Source organism: Ambystoma mexicanum, chromosome 2p, assembly GCF_040938575.1.
Source record: "Ambystoma mexicanum isolate Mex_15411 chromosome 2p, UKY_AmexF1_1, whole genome shotgun sequence".
NCBI lineage: Eukaryota > Metazoa > Chordata > Amphibia > Caudata > Ambystomatidae > Ambystoma > Ambystoma mexicanum.
In genome coordinates this window covers 944,734,251-944,752,123 of record NC_090923.1, presented here as the reverse complement: position 1 = coordinate 944,752,123, position 17,873 = coordinate 944,734,251, and the positions used below count along the sequence as shown (strand labels likewise).

The window sequence follows — 17,873 nt, the reverse complement described above, 5'->3', positions numbered from 1 at the left end:
TTACACAAGAACCCCATCATGTGCACCTATTCACCACGTACTCCTACAAACACACACTCGCATCCAGCCACCCATACTCTTTTTCGGGATAATTCTCATTTTTGTGCTAATTCCCTTCTACCTTAGAGACCCCCAGCTCTTTTTCTGGACTTTATGACTTACATTTTTATCCTGGAGTGAGACCTTTTTCGCACTCTCTCAAGTATTTTTCTCCGATTTGGACTCTGCTTCTTTTGGTTTAGAAGTCTGACAAACTCCATAGGCATCATCTTTTTGTATTGTGACATGCAGCATCTTCAGTGCACAGTCAGAGAAGTCCTTTGGATTTCTGCTAAGGTTCAAATACCGTCTCTTGGATAAACTACTGTTTCCAAGAGTAGTAAAGTGAAATTGACTTTACTTACATTTTTCTCTTTGTAGACCCAGCACACACCATCCTATATGGAGTGGTGGGGGTTACTTAGTATCCCCTTTGTCTACCGTCTCATGTAATTTTTTTTATGTTACCCTTACTACATTTAATGGCTGGTGGCAGTGGTTTATTCTTCCTATCATTGTGCGTTTTTACTGCAGGCTGAATCCTCAGTTGCAGTATTGCACCCATGGGTGCCCATTTTGTCAAAATGGCCTGGTCTTCTTTTTTCACCATTTCTTGTTTGTAAGGTCCTTCTTCAGATTTACTCTGCGTGCCAAACCAAGTTTGGCCCCTTTGTTCATTTTGTCTTTGGCAGGATTCACTGGTGAAGCTTGCCTCTGGCTCCAACGTGTCTGACAGGGCAGGAAGCAAGGGAGGTTCCTGAAACCCGTGTGCTTAGTCTCTTTGGTTACAGGAATGCACCCAAAGGGGATTGGCTGGCTGGCTGTCCTTGGAGGAGAGCCACCCTGCTATGTGAGTCACAGCTAGGCTGCGAATGAAATGGAAGAAACTTGCATAAAAGGCGAGGTCTTTTGCAAGGAAGGCAGAGTCGAACACTGGACGAAGGAATCAAAGAAGAAACTGAAAGAGAAGCTTGCTGCACCCTCCTGGCCGTTGGTTTGCCAGGTGAAGCCCTGCTGCAGTGCTGAAGCTCCCTATTTCGAATGGACTAGAAAAGCCCGGAATGGACGACTTCTTCACTTGGGTTGGTGGGACCAACTGACCCCAAGACGAACTTGACTGGAACCCCTCTCCTTGCTGACTGTACTTCTTCACTGCTGCTGGAACCGAGTGCTAGAGGATAGGAACACCAGAATCAAGTGCATCATTTTTAAGCCAGACCCAAGCTCCAGGACGATCCTTCGGACTCCCTCGAAGTAGGACTACCCAAGCCTGAGCCACCTCAACAGAGTGCTGGACCCCAGAAGCAAGGGGAGCCCACATGGTGTCCAAGAACCGCAGTGGTGCTATTTGCGAGTAGCTGAAACCGCGAAGTGCTGCTGATCTGGAGTACGACCATTGCTGCTGCCGACCTTCAAATCGTAATGCAGGAGTCCCCAGACGTCCTCCCTCTTTTCCCCACGACTGAGGCCCAGGAACAACAGGCTCTGCAGGACTACAAACAGGAACAGAAGCCGGCTGGATCCCCTTCTTCAGACTCAAGGTACTGTGTAACTAGGGGGTACTTACCTCAGGTCTCGCTGGAGACTTGCATTTGCTCCCCTTTACAGAGTTGCTTGCATTTCTGCTTTTCACAAGCCTCCCAGCTTGTGGCCCAACAGTGATTCTTTTTACTACAAAATTGTTTAACATTGTGCAAGACTTTTGTGCCATCTTCAAAAAGTGCCTCAGCTTTCCTAGACTTTGCTCAACTGACATTGGCTGTCCTGGCTCCCTGTAGACTCTTCTTACTCTCTGACTTTGTGTTAATCTGTCCCTCAATAAATCAGTTATATCTACAGAGGTAGTCTCCCTCAATTTTTGTTATCGGGGGGCCAGTATCTCAGAACGGGAGACACTAACAGAAAAATACTAAATTGAGAACCGGCTACCCCTCTCTCTGTACTACCAGGTTTGTTTTTTTAACAAATTTCAAAACTGGTCTTTATACTGAATAAATTAATATAGAAGATGTCATGTTGTGATTGTTTGTTAGTTTTTGAATGAGATGGTTCTGTTCTCTTCTGCTCTTTGCCTTGTGCATGGACGTGGCTCACTAAATGGTAAGTGAAAGCTTGGTTCACCACGACTCTGTAGATCACCTCGCCTGACCTGGTAGTACAGAGAGAGGGGTAGCCGGTTCTCAATTTTGTATTTTTCTGTTAGTGTGTCTCCCGTTCTGAGATACTGGCCCCCCGATAACAAAAATTGAGGGAGACTACCTCTGTAGATATAACTGATATAGGACAGCCCTGGGCTGGAAGGTAAAAAGTTTTTGAAACTTATCTTGAATTTGTAATTTAGAAATACCGCTAAAATGGAAAACGTGAAAAAACTCGTTTTCTGAAGAATATTATCAAAGATTAATGGGTCTCTCATCGTTTGCTGCAGTAGAAACTGCAGGCCCCTCTGCACCTGCACATACTAATGATCTTGACCTTCTGTTTCAAAAAAAGAAGAAATTAATCAGGACAGAATCACATGGACAGATGATGCTCGCTTATTTAAAAGCAGGCATCATACCGGAAGGTTTACAAATTAAAAATGTACCATGTGTGTTCACGGACAACCCCAAGTTTCAAGGGAGTTTCAGCACTGTAGGAAACAAATGTTCAAGAGATTTCTTGATTCTGATAATAGACACTGCCGCGGAGGAGTCTAGTAAACAAAAGATGGAGATTGAGACTTTAGAAATCAAACTAAAAGGGGATCAACTTGTCAAGGATATTAAAGAGAAACTAGAGAAAATGGAGGAGGAAGTCGGAAAATTAAAAAAGTTTACGTTAGATAAAAAATATGGAAGTACAAAAAAGACGTGGAAACATATAAAGAGACTAACACCTATCCTTATCTCGTCGAGTCCTACTATGAAGATCAGAATAAATTAGTGAGAACTAGAGGAAGAAATACCGACCGTCAGAGGAACAAATTTGTAACTTTTTCTAATACCTCGAACACCACTAGTAGTGACTCTGACAGTACAAATTCAGGAGGCAATAGCAATCCCAATAACCAGCCCTATTTTCAGAGAGGTCGGGGGAGGAAACCACGCATTTGGCAGCAGGTGCCCCCCAGAATGCAAACTCGCAACTGGAGAGGCCCCACAATGACATGGTCATTCCAGTCTTCAATTTATCTAACCACCAACTCACCGAGGCTGAAATGCAAGTCCTCAAAAAGGGCTTAAGTTTCATGCCCACAGCTAAAGCTAAACATTTTGAAACTCAATTAGAATTACAGAAATTCTTTCGAGTAATTGGACTTCTTCGAAGATTCTCCTACATCGAATAAAAAACAAAGTATAACGGGTTTAAAACCACCCTCCACTTTCATTCCCTGTAATAGTATGGTATCTCCAGCTATTGTGGCTTTCGAAAACAAAATCATTGAAGAAAGTAAAAAACTAATATCTTCCAATAATCGACATAAAGACAACATGAGTCGAGAGGAAAGAAAAGCCCTTCTATCGTTACAAGCGAACCAGACCTTTCACATAAAACCAGCTGACAAGGGTGGAGGCATTGTCCTATGGGACAAATCTCTCTGTGATAGAGAGATTGTAACACACCTTGAGAATCCCCACTTTTACCGTAAACTCGACCGCAACCCCACCATACGCCTGAAGGATGAAATCAAAGGCCTGATGGATCATGCAATAACAGAAGGATGGATAGAAAAAGATGAATATTCTTTTTTGGTCAAAGAAAATCCGACCATCCCGGCATCCTATCTATTGCCTAAAGTGCATAAAAACACAGTTACTCCACCGGGCAGACCGATTGTGTCTGCCATAAATTCGGTTTTAGAGCCTCTTTCGATGTACTCAGACTAGTTCTCAAAATGATGAGGTCGTTTGTAAAAGACACGACCAGCATGGTTAATATCATCAATGATTTACCATGTCAAAAAGACAGTCTACTGGTTACTCTAGATGTAACGGCTTTATACACAAGTATACCTCAAGGAGAGTGTTTGAAAATCATGGAAATGGTTTTAAAACAAAAGAACATCGACCCTTGATCTGGTCCCCACTCCGTTCATCCTGGAGTGCATTCGCTTAGCACTGACAGAAAACTTTTCTGTGTGACAGTGTTTTCTTTCGCCAAATCCATGGCACAAGTATGGGGGCAACTTTTGCCCCCGACTTGGCTAATTTATACATGGACCATTATGAAACCACATCTATATATCATGCCAATAATCCCTTTAAAGAACAGATGGGACATTGGTATAGGTATATAGATGATGTTTTCATGATTTGGAAAGCTGATGTGGCTTTGCTAGAAGACTTTCTGGTGTGGCTGAATAATCAAAGCATGTACATCAAATTCACTATGGCATGGAATTCTTCGTCCATCCCTTTTCTAGATCTGTTGATTTTAAAAGCTGACAGCGGCCTCCTGTCGACCACCATGTTTGTAAGCCCACAGATAAGAATTCTTTGCTCCAATTCCACGGTTTCCACCCTTTGGCCTTATGCGAAAATCTGCCTATTGGGCAGTTCCTGCGATATTAGGAGAAACTGCTCTAACATCGCAGATTTTACAAAGGAAGGTAAAGAACTTAAAGTAAGACTCAAAAACAGAGGTTAGCCAAAGAGAATAGTAAATGCTGCATATAAGCGAGCCAAACATTCTAATAGGGACAGATGCGTGCATCCGGAACCTAAAGTGCAGCAGGAAAAAATGACGTGTGTAACCATTTAGCCCAATAAGTAACCAACTAAGACGGACTATAAAAAAGAACTGGCATATATTAAAAACGTCAGATTTTGAACCAGTTACCCCACGCTTCGCTTTCTAGCGACAAAAGAATGTGAGAGACTTAGTAGTGCACTCATATCCTAGAAAAGAGAAATCGTCTATTCAGACCACATTGTAGCAATTGCCGCCAGTGGTGGGACATTTTAAATGTGGCAAATGTGTGGCCTGAGCCTTCACAAATAATTTGAAGGAAATTGAGCTGAACGGCAAGAATTGGGCCTTTCGCACCTTCACCAATTGTGGATCAACGTGGGTTATCTATGGAATTAAATGTCCATGTAATTTGATCTAGATCGGCAAAACCAAAAGATGCATCAGACAGCGCATTCGTGAACACAAATCGTGTCTGAAGAACAAAGTACCGAATAAACCGTTAGTTGCACACTATGAAAGAGAAAAACACAAACACACCGAGATCCCATGGTTTGTGTTACAAACCATTCCGGCAACTGAAAGAGGAGGTAACAGGGAAATGCTATTGAGCCTGAGTGAACAAAAGTGGATTTATTCCCTTAATACGGCCAATACAGGTTTAAATTTAGCAGTAGAGTGGAATTCTTTAATTACTTTGAGATAACCCCGTTCAGACCTGGAAAGCACTATGAGAACACCTGACCAATTGCGCCCGTAGGCACTTCATTAAGAAATTCTTGTTCCTTTTCCTTTTCTTTCATTCCCATGTATTGTTCTCCATCCTCTGACCCAGATGGAGGAAAACCAATATAAAATTACATGGCAGTCTGAGCTCTCCTGTTGTGTATCGCCGTGATATGGCGCCGGTTTTGGTACTTGTTTTCTAAAATTATCTGCCTTGACAATTCTAAACACAGATGCAAACAGTTTAAAACAGACACACATAGCACAGCGTGTGCAGCCTTTCGATCGTGAGTACAATTATGTAATGCTGTCCGTTTAACCATGCAAAATAACGCACACAGCATCCATCACGTGACCATGGGAGTCACTTATTTAACCGGAAGAAAAACACTGACGCGATCAGAACACGATCGTCTGGACGCGACCGTGAAACGCTGCGCGAGTCGGCCGCTCCAACTTAAGGTGAGCATACACTGTTCGACTCCGCGAGATAGCTGCTGACTGTCGTGCTTTTCGAGTGTGCGAAATCATACGCGATCGAGACGTAGATTAATGCTGACCTCGCGGTTATATACATTCTTTTAAAATGTGGCAATTGTGTTGTTTGCTTTACATTCCCTCTACGCTGCCGGCGTTGAGATAATTTTGTTGGGTCCATGCCATAAGCAATTTGTTGAGATCACGGAGAAAAGCGTGACCTAACTGATGTTTTTCGTTTGTTGTGCGTTATGCCTCCTCAGGTTTCCGAGCGAGATACATTGATTGATGGACGTGTGTTTTGACCTTTGACAGCTGTTTTCTAGCTGTGGAGGCACAGAGATTTTTGCCCCTGCACTCGTGCACATAAACCCCAGCGAATGTACACTAGGAATGCATCTACCTAGTAGAAATAAAGTGAGTGGAGAATTTGTTCTCAGTGGGTGATTTATGGTGAGAAACAATTTTTTTAAAAATGTTTTCCAAATAACATTCTTAAGATTTGGGAAATAAAAAGAAAAAATGTAAATAAGATCAAAAATACCTGTTATAAGTATTGAACAAAATCAACTAATATAGGACAGTAATTAGTTGAGAGTGTAATATATTTAACACCTTTTTTAAAACACTACTGTGTCTGTTGAGTAAGAAACAGAGATAAAAATGAGCAGATTATAATCAGGCTAAAAAAGTGTGCTAATCTGTGAAACTATGAATTAAAAGAAAGATGAACTAAACGAAATATTGGGCTTCTCTACAGGGCCCCCAGACAGCCTGAAATTTTCAAAAAAGCTTGGAGTTGATCCGTGAACGCCTGGAAATAGCGATTCAGCCCTACTGCAGTTAGGTTTAACCTAGCAAAAAGCACAAGTTCTACCAGGATGTAAGTAGAGGCAAGTGTGATCTACAGATTTAAATTGACTGTGGTAAATTGTGAAGTAATCACAAGAGATTATATATAAAAAACGGATGCATTGAAATAACTAAGACAAAGAACTATAGATGTTTGTTGAGAATGGAACGATATTTTTACAATGTGACAAATGTATATATGTTTGTTTTTAGATTGTACTTATCCTCCAACGGGGGATTGAAAAAGAGGCTTACCATCTGAAAAGAAATGTGTCAGTCCTGAAGAAGGCCAAAAAATATATTGTTTGTAGAGACACTAGGGATAGTGTTTCATATGTATAAATGGCCGAAACATGTCGACACATGACAATAGACTAGCTAAAGTACATAGTCTTATATCTGCAAACTGCTTAAATAGATAGAGTGTTTTTTACTAAGATGACGAACCCATTATGAAATATATTGTGTTTTTTATTAAGTAAGCGAAAAGAAGTTGGGGATGCACCATATTTATGTCTGCATTTTTGTTGCTCTCTCGGTTCTTTTTTTTAACAAATTTTGAAATTGGTCTTTATACTGAATAAATTAATATAGAAGATGTCATGTTGTGATTGTTAGTTTTTGAATGAGATGGTTCTGTTCTCTTCTGCTCTTTGCCTTGTGCATGGACATGGCTCACTAATTGGTAAGTGAAAGCTCTGTTCACCACGACTCTGTAGATCACCTCAATAAGTCATACATAACTTACTTGTATAGCTGGGAAGGGTTAATCTATATTTCATTGGGGGATTGTAAAGTACTTACCTGTTTGGAGAAACTTGTAAACCATTGTTTCCTTGCCCAACCTTTCCCTGTTTCCACAAATCCAGTATTACATTAGTGTAAAGTGAAACATCAATTCCCACAATGTCCTAGCTATTGAAGTCACCTCAGAGTGTAGGAGGTGTGTGTGTGACAACCCAAAAGGGATCTACCTACTTGACTGAAACTGAAAGAGTGTCTTTTTTAAGTGTATTTTATTGTTGCCAATTGTCCGCTTCTAAAGAAGGCCTATTTTAAAACTGTTCCATTAATAAATAATTATTTTGATCAAGAAACCTTGAGTGTGTTATTTGAATACCTGTCACTGTGAATCTCTATGTTACACCCTACATCTCAAATTTGGGCACTCTTGAAATAAGCCTGGCTGCTCAGTCACTCTACCAACTTGTGTAGTATAGGCTACCAAGGTTTGGTTACCCATTGACAAGAGGCCAAGGTTGGTGTTGTCTCCCACAGGGTTACTACATACAATCTTGCCTAACAACTGATGTACATACACTTACCCTTGCATGCATGCACCCACAAATATAAAGAAAAAATGAATACATGTACGCTCCGAGGGACTCCTCTGCAGATAGGCTTCCAGCTCCACACAGCAAGAAGCAGCTGTGGTCCCAGTCGAAGCCATAGACCTCCATTTTGTGCCAACTGCAACCATGTCATGGGGGTGGTGGGAGGGCCCTCGGATTTCAAATGTAAATCCTTTATTTTTGAAGTCCGGGCCGACAACCTTAAATTCCTAAACAGACAAAGAGCTCATTATATTGAGACGTCATGCGTCAACTGTGCTGTAGTTTGCATTGTATATCAGGGAGAGTATAAGGGAGGGTTAAGAGAAGAAAGCATGTTGTGACGGTGATGTCAGGAGATATATATTCTAGTGGATTTGCACTGAATTTAGTGTAGCTTTCCTGAACTGCAGGTGCATAATATTTTTCTAAATGATGAATAAAGATTATTTTAAAAAATGTTATTTAAAAAGCCACATGCAGCTTCCAGTGTTCTTATGTCCAGAATGTGAGTGTTTGATCAATTTCTGAAAGTATTAGACTGGATTGATTTGGTTGTTGATGTGTGAAACTCAAGGATCAGATTATAGTGTGCTGGGGGGGGGGGCAGAGGGGGGTCTTTTCCTGCTGTGGACATGCAGGGCTTTGGTTACACCAAGAAAATGGAGATCCTGAAGGTTTGCAAATCTATAGGTCTGGTGAGGACTGGATAGCTTTACATCATTGCTGACGAGTGCAGCCTATCAAAAGGGAGGCAATGTGGGCTTCATTTGTTTTTTGGGTCATGGGATATACAGTTGTCTTACCTGTCAATTATTTATGCCAGTTAATTGTTAATTCCCTATCTGGAGTCGGTCCCCGGACCACTGATTCTCCCACCCTTAGTGATCCTGCTTCTCTAGTGGAACTAATAAGCCTGTGTGTTCATGGGTAACATTGTAGAGAGCCTAGTGTCCGTGAATCCTGGAACGTAGGTTCTCTGTACTATGCATGCCTCTCCTGTTGGACTTGGAGTCCAGGGCAACACATTAAAAAGTCCTACACACCTAATGCCCATTTAAAAATGCCAAGAGGCAGTCAAGATGGCAGAAATGTGGCATAAACTGCACTATAGAAGACTGCATTAAAATATATTAATGTGTCACTGTACTGTGGTATAGGACTTGGAATCGGTCAAGCTTCAGCATTGTACACGGTCAGAGTTCGGAAATAATGGGTCTAATAATTTAGTTAATCGAACTGAAACACTTCGTAGTTTCCAGTTTCTTAAAGCCCTTACGGAAGGCAACCAGAGGATCAAGGCTGGATTATTGGAAAGTGGCCTAAGCCGCTGACAATCGACTAACACATTGAATGCAGGATGATTGCAAAGTAGCAAGGCACACCAATATTTAATCCTCAAGTCAAGCTCACTTCTTTGGACTAGTGCAACATCACTGTATCCCAATCCGTGCATAGTTCAAATTGGAAAACAGTCCTCTGCTCACTAGTTTTTCTTCTGTAATCACAAAGAAGCACAGCTAGATTGCACTGTATAGTTTGTTCTAAAAATGCAGAGAATGAGAGATTAATAAACTTATGGGGAGTTAGGGTCTGGCATGGTAAGCACGCTTTTTGGAAAAGGTATACATTTCTCCAACTGGTCCCACGTCTGGAATGCTTACCCCTCTGCACAGTTACATAATTCGGCTAGCTTATCAGTAAAAAATGTTACTTTGAGCCAGGCCACAAAGGCCCATGAAATGCCCTTGAAAACAGAAGAGACACTGGCAATATCTGAAGCTAAGCACTACCAACAAGATGCAAGCCACTTGCCCATTCACAACCTAAAGAAAAAGTGTGAAGACCAACGACTTACTATGGCCTCAATTTCGCTGCCACCGTGGATATGTTCAGTCTGTGCCATATGATCAGCAAGGTGCCGGGCTCCGTAAAGAGAGTCTGTGTCAGTCCACTGCTCAAATGCTTCCTCTCCATCCAAAAACAGCAGCTGCAGAGTCACATCAGCATTCTGGAGCAAGGAAGGTGAAATTCAGAGTCAAAAATGGTCATAACTGGACACAATTGATTCCCACATGGGACAGCTTGTTACACTGATCAAACATGCAAATTAGCAGTAAAAATGTTTTAAAAATCCATGCGTCATTCTACATACCTGAGAGCCTAACGAGGACTTCATCCAACCTAGTTCAAGCGATCAGATATATTCTCAAGTCCATCAATATTGGGGTTTAAGTGACATGTGCACACAAGACATCAAGTTTCATCTGGTGTTTCACTTCCTTTGAAACTCCCTTCCCACGAAGATGGGTTTATCTATACACCAGCATGTTTGTGGCTAAGCTGCTGAATTACAGATCAGACCGAGTCGGACTTTGCTTAACCTAAGAGAACAGGACTCATTGTGCCTCCTGAAATACATAGCCCATCTGTCTCCTTACAGCAGGCAACTCACTGAAGAAGTGACCCGGGTATGGATGTATATCTTGGCATCCGCAGCATTCATGGGCCAGAGAAAGCCTTGAAGATCCCAGAGCATGATGCACCATGGTGGGTGGCCATTAGAACAGATTAAAAAGCTCTACTAGTGTAGAATTCTAAGAAGCCTGCCTCTTTGAACTTGCAGGGTTAAACAAAGTTTAACCAAACACTGGTAGGTGGCTAAGCAGCAAGGCTTAGACTAAGAAGATCAGGAGGTTTGGTAGAAGGTATAGTTAACAGACACTATTTGTCAAAACAATAGATTATCCACAAAGGTAAGTAACAAAAATGTATTTATTACCAAGACAGGTGTATTAAGTTGCAACACTACAGTATGTAAAAAAAAATTTTTTAAAAAAAATTATATATATATTACATGGCCTGCGGTAGTTATTGTTAAGTTGCTCATCGATAGGAAGAGCACTTTTTGGACGGCTTATAACTTCGCTCCCCCTGGACGAATCCTGACCAAACTTGCAAAAACAGTATATGGCCCACTCTGAATTTTTTTGCGACGTTTGGTGGATTTGGTCTATGGGGGACTAAGTTATAGGGGGTCCCAAAATTTCTTTTTTTCCCCATAGACATAATGGGAAAAAAACTTTGCTCACGCCTACAGCCCAAACCGCTGGACGGATTTTCACCAAATTTGCAGCAGGAGCCGTGGCTTGGTCCCAAAAGTGTGCTTTTGTTACTTTGGTGAAAATCTGTCCAGTAGTTTTTTTTTAAATGACCAAAACATGAGGCAAAAAAAAATGTGTGATATCTATGTCCGCTCCGCGGACTCACTTCCCTGTTCGGTCTGCGGACTGGCCTCCGATTGGCTGTACTGTCCGCGGACTGGCCTCCGATCGGCCAGAAAATTTGTAGACTTTTGCGTGGTCCACGGACATCAGGACGCGGCCGCCGATTGGCTGGTGAGAAAACATGAAGTGCTTTGGTTTCCCCGAAGCGCCCAACATCTTGGATTCGCTGACTTTTTTGGGGTCCGCGGACAGCGCGGTGAACACATTTTTTAAAAAGCAGCATTTCACTTGTCAAACTCAACAAACAATCTCTGGGGATGTGGGAGGGGGGGTGAGGATTGGATATGGCCATAAGAAGCCAAAAAACGGGTTGTTTCACCCCCCGAAAGTCCGCGGACACTTCAGATGTTCTAGGACATCTGTACCTATTTCTGCATTACAGGGTTGGAAAAAGCAGTTTTTGGATGGCTTATAACTTTCGCGCCATCCAATGAAACTGCATGTATTTTTTGCAATTTTAGTCTAGAACTAATCCTGAATGGTCTTGCAAAGTTTTGTGGGATTCTGTCAAGAGGGGGCAAAATTAGAGGGGGGCTCCCAAAATATTGTAAAGGCCTATACATGTGGTGTCATTTGACGAATCTGCACAACATTTTGGCAAAATGATTTTGTATCTAGATATAAATCGTTTTCTAAAGTTTACTGGGATTTTCTCAAGAGAGGGCGAAATTAGAGGTGGGGAGGGGTCTTAACATTTTTATGGCTTATGACTTTGTTGCTATTTGACGAATGTGGATAAAAGTTTTGAGAAAGGTTATAGACCCAACCTTCAATGTTTGTGTAAAGACTGAATGGATTTTGTCAAGTGGGGGCTAAGTTATATGACTATTGTATGTACATAAATGTTGACGCTTTAAAAAATAAAACATGGGCGGATTTCGAGCAAACTCGTGAGGAGTATTGGCAAGAACATTAAAGCATGGTTTTGCAAATGTGCCCGTGTTTCATTTTTTTTACTAGTGTAATAATGTAGTTACAAAAAAATAGTCATATACCTTTGGTGACTGAGGTATAGCCTGTGGGCGTGGGCAGTAGCCAGATTGTCTGGGTCATGGTATAAGGTCATGATGCGGACAATCTACTGGGCATGACCGTTAGGGACGAAAAATTGTGTTAAAGTGGCTATGTCTACCTGGGACCGGCTATGTGGTAAAGTTATTCGAAGGTAGGATAGGTTTGAAAGGGAAAAAAAAGGGAAAAAAAGTGCTTGTGGTAATATGTTCATAGGGTTTTGCAGGCTGCCATGGCATGGGAAGAGGGGCTGTGTACGGAGCACCGTCTTCTCTTTCCATGATGGCTGTCTTGGAAAATAATGATGTAGGAAGAATAATCTTTCCTTCTTATAGCAGCTATAGGAAGAAAAATCTCTTTTTTTAGCACCCTGGGTCCCGATTTGGGAACCAGAGGTGCTAATGGCCTTTATCCCCCATTTCAGGGGCTGCAATGGACAATAATGGTCCATAGCCCTCCTTATTTATTTATTTATAGCCCACTAATGCCCGCAGACATCAGGCTGTGTGGTTACAGTATTTGTTGAGGGAGATGAGGTGGAGGAAGACAGCTTAGAACTTGCTGAGAAAGGAACAACCTTTCTGAGAGTACTGCGGTCATTGGATTTGGTGTGGCGGCGCATGGAGGTGGTCCCGTAGGAGTACTGTCCAGGTAGTCTGCGACTGAGTGCACTCAGGCCATTTCACTTTGGTAGCTTTAGCCTTTGGTACACTCCCAACAATAGCAAAGAACTGGCACACCCACGATTCGATCTTGGTGCTAGAAGTAGGCACTTCCTCTACCTCATCTTCTTGGTCCGCTTCATTGTCTTTGAAAGTACTGAGCTTTTTTAGTTGTGAAGGTCCTCCAGCTGGTGGTGGTGGTGGCTGTTGGGGAGGAGGGATGGCAATAACTGATACCATTTTTAAGATAAATAGCAGTTTTGATCAAATTCTTCCAAGTATGTATGTACTGTGTACTAGATTAGTAATGGATAATGAGTATGAAAAGGTGTAGGAGGTGTGCAAGGGAAATTTTGAAGTTGAAAGTTCCTAGATCAGTAGAAAATGCAGTTCCGAACTGTCCGCGAAGGACGGATCTTATCGTGAAGTGCAGACGGGTTCTCGGACATGTCATCATGCCGCGCGCCAGCGCATAGTCATGTGGTGCTGTCCGGAAGGTCCGCAATGAAGTCAGATGTTCATAGAAGTCTACGGATGCGAAACTAGTTGAAATAGTTAAAAAAAAAGTGTATAGAAGTGTTAAAAATGATTTTAGAAGGTGGGAAATGGCAAGAGTTTCAAGGTGACACTTTGTAAATTGGACACAAATATTGTTATATTTGATAAGTATGATATAATAATTCGTAGGAAAATTGCATACGGTAAAAACACATGAAATTCACTGAAAAAAATGTTAAAAAGGATGTTATGGTTAAGTTGCACTAATGAAAACCTATGAAATTCAATGAAAAAACTTTGTTAAAAGGACGTTATGGTTACAAGTAAAATCGAAAAACCCCTGAGATTCGCCAGTTATGGTAAGCTAAGCAACCATAACTCGCGCCACCACCGTGCACTGCTAAGACCAACACAGAGGACAAAGATGACATCATAAATGTCATTGAGGACATCACTGATGACATCACATGTCTAGCCCCTTCTTTTTTGTTCACTGCCATATCTAGGCCAGATGGTTTTATTTACTGACAGTCAGAAACTTAACTTTCAAAAGGTATTACATTTATAGATATTGCTATTCTTACATGTTCTTAACTACTTCGCTTAGAATTTAATTGCATCTTATGATGCACATATATAGAGGAAGAAGCAGGCCTGAAGCACAGCAATCATTTTTGTGTGTGAATACAATCATGTAGATTATACACAGTTGCTAATGATACTGCCTCTTGTTCGCTTACTTTACTATTCATATATAAGCCCCATATTTGTATGCATTGTAGTCTATTTATGTTTTGTGTGCATTAGTAGAAATATGTAGTAAGTGATGCATTATTAGCTACCTGTACATGTTTCACAGTACGGAAAAGTCTGATACAGAACATTCACCGTTTCATTATATAACTTTGGAAAATTACAAATATAGCACCTCTGTGGTGTATGCTGCAGCCAATACCTACATTTCTGTACGAGTAGGTTCCTGTACTAGAAAGAACACTGCAATGGAATGTTCTTTATAACACTACATTGCATAACGAAGTATGTAGTTTATTGCACATTTCCCGATAATCCCTGATACTTTTTTTGCCAACATTACATTCACAACCCCTTGTATGAAAAGTAAATGCACATGTGATGTCATCAGTGATGTCATCAATGAAATTTGTGAGGTCATCTTTATGTCCTGGGTGTTAGTCTTAGCAGTGCACAGTGGTGGCGTGAGTTATGGTTGCTTAGCTTACCATAACTGGCGAATTTCAGGAGGTTTTCAATTTTACTTGTAACCATAATGTCCTGTTAACAATGTTTTTTTACTGATTTTCATTAGTGCAACTTAACCATAACGTCCCCTTAACAAAGTGTTTTCATTATATATATATATATATATATATATATATATATATATACATACATACATACACACACACACCACATAGGGGGTCCAACTCAGACAACTAAAACACTTAAAAATCAATACTGTTATAAGAAATTAAGTGGGGGGGGGCAGTTAGTTCACAATAAGGCAACACCAGCACACTGTCTAAACGTAGTTCAATCCTTACCTAGAAGCAAGTGTTCAAGGTTTCAGGCACATAACCAGATTTATGATACTTTGGGGGGACGGGGGTGTAAAGGTTAGTTAAAATTCTCCAACAAACTCAATTCAGTAGTCAGGTGCATGCATTAGATACCAACACTTTCTGTAGGATGCAGATAATAGGTTTCATGTGTAAGAAGGGACATCTGAAGCTAGATTTCTTTACACAGGTTCCACCACCAGAGGTATGACAAGGACGGAGGCTAAGGGTGATTTTACACCCTATGTAACTGAACGGGACAAAGGGAAGCACAGAAAACAGGTAAGACAATAACCCCTCTAAAACAAATCAGGATGTAAAACGATTGTAGGAAAATCTAGGATGTTGGGCAGGAGTGCCCTTCTAGATGGCTATAGCTTCGGAAGAGGTGGGAGTCATGGGTGCAGATGTGGCTTTGTTCGACAGCTGTGTCCAGTGATGTGGCGGTTCTGATTTCTATCAGCAACCTCAGATTGTGAAGACCACCCCGGATTTGTGCTGAAGATGAAAAAAAGGACTTCTGCTTCGTCCCCATGACGATTAAGGACCACTAGTATGCCGCAGTTGGGAGGAGCTGTTGTGATCCTGCAAATGAGTCGGCACACACAATTCTGTAGGTTTACTGTTGTGCAACACAGCTAGCCATTTAAACGACTGTTTGATAAAAGCTCTGCGCATGCTGCATTCCTCTGTTGCCCTCAGTGCTTGCTCCACTCTTTTCCGTTCACTGCAAGTTCAAAGGGCTAATTGAGTCTGAGTGCAGCAGTAATGATCTCCTCCACTCTTCTTTTAAAAAAATTTAGCAGTTGCGACATTGCTGTACAGAAAATAGCAGGGCCATACCCGAGGCACATCTACAACTGAAAATGTTAACCTTTTCCTCCCTAGCAATATAAATGTATCCCTCCCCTCCCTTTCCAACAAACAGGGCCGAAACTGCAACCACCACTTGGCATGCTCACTTAGGCAATTCAATCTAAGGGCTATATTTACAAAGTAAAGCAGACCACTCCCTATCCCGTGACAGCCGCTGGTCGAGCAGCAACCCAATCAGCAGTTCCATCTCATATATGTCCCGGGCCTTCAGGGCCCATTGTCGTTCGCTAGGTAGCATTGCCCTGTTCCATCACCCTGCTAGGCAAGCCCGGGCGGCAAACAGCAGGAATTGGGCCATGTGCCGTGTGAGAAACCCGAGGTCCAAAGTAGACCTGGAGAATACCTTATTCAGGTGGCCAGGGACGGGCTGGCGCTCTCAGATACCAACCCTGGGAGTGGACGAGCAAGGGAGGATCCCCTATGTAAGGGAGCCCAGGGTTATACCGGAAAAGGGGTGAGGAGGAGATGGCCGAGGCCTTTGTAGGCTGTACTACATCTGCCTCCCTTCCTGCCATTGAATCTCGCTTGACCAAATTCCATAACACCTCTGTACAGAACAAATGCTCTAGAATGCCACACCCTCAAACACTCTCCCAGACTCCCTATTTTCCTGTTGCCTGCCCGAATACACCCAACCATTCTGCTCCACGTCCCTATGATTATTCTTTCCCGAACACCCAATCTAACTTGACAAAACACTAGCATTCTCACAATCCCCTCTGTTCAGTTCATGATCCCGGCTATCCCAGTTTGCTTCATAATCCCTACCAATCCCGTCCCTCGGATTGTCATTTTCCAATTCGAATGTGACCAACAACTACAGTTCCCACAAACCCTCATTCATTTCACAAACCCTGCAAAAACCACCCTTCCAAGGTCACCACAAACCCCTCTATTATGAGGGTTATAATCCCATACAACACCTCTTCCTCTCTATATCCCGTAGGATACTGTGACACTAACCCCTCAGCGCACCCCCCCTCTTCCGACACAAACACTTTTCTACACCACAGAAAACAACAGACTTCATCCAGAGCTGCTTACCGGACATGTCCCAACCCTAGGGCCAGGCAGAGTCAGGCAATTGACCAGAATCACACATACCGGACGGCCCTTTCCTTTCCCCACAGGGATAAAAGGTGGAGCACAAGTGAAGCAAGGCAGACCGCACAACATGAGAGCTAACTCAGCACGGCAGTTCAAGAGGAGAAAGACGGCGCATACCGACAGGGTGACAAGGAGAGAAGCAACCTTGCCCTTCCCGACCAAAGCCTGTGAAACCTCTGCAGAAGGAACCGGAAGAACACGAAAAATAGCCAGCAGATGTCAACGGTACACGAGACCCTCCTCCGCTGATTACAAAGCAGATGAGACACGCTTGTATCTGTGGTAGCAACCTGGATTCCAAAGAGAAAGAAAGCCAAGTGCTTCATCACAGCCTGTGAAATCGAGGGGAGAGTCGATAAGAAACCAAACTGTGTTGAACAAAAAGTCGAAAAGTAGCAAACGGCCAATTTGCACTGTGAAAGGCTTAAAGTGCTATTGATGAAAAAGGGGGGAAACCAGCAAAAGAGGAGTCCGTCACCACGTGGGTGCTCATGCAGGAAACTCTGGGCCATTATTCGATGGTAGAAACTATTGTAACCAGACGGCCTTGGGAAAAGGAGGTCAAAGTGGTCTTGTAAAATCCTCTGTACAGTCGAAAATCTTTGGCCGACAGATTGTGAAAGAGATGAATGAGAAAGATACGATTGGCAAGAGTGAACCCGAAGGGGGTGGGGGGGGTATGTCCACAGTGAATAGTTTTGCAAAAGTTGGCAAGAGTGAACCCGGCAGCGGGAGGCAGACAAATAGGGCCAAAGCCTA

The 17,873-nt window shown here is 42.4% G+C and overlaps 1 protein-coding gene across 1 annotated transcript in view; it reads right to left on the bottom strand.

Moving 5' to 3' along the window:
* QPCTL (glutaminyl-peptide cyclotransferase like) overlaps positions 1-17,873 on the bottom strand; it is a 260,140-nt gene that overhangs the window by 205,590 nt on the left and 36,677 nt on the right. Inside the window, exon 4 of the mRNA XM_069644716.1 lies at positions 9,955-10,107. Within this exon, the coding sequence (XP_069500817.1) occupies positions 9,955-10,107 (153 nt within the window). The remainder of the gene's footprint in view (positions 1-9,954; positions 10,108-17,873) is intronic.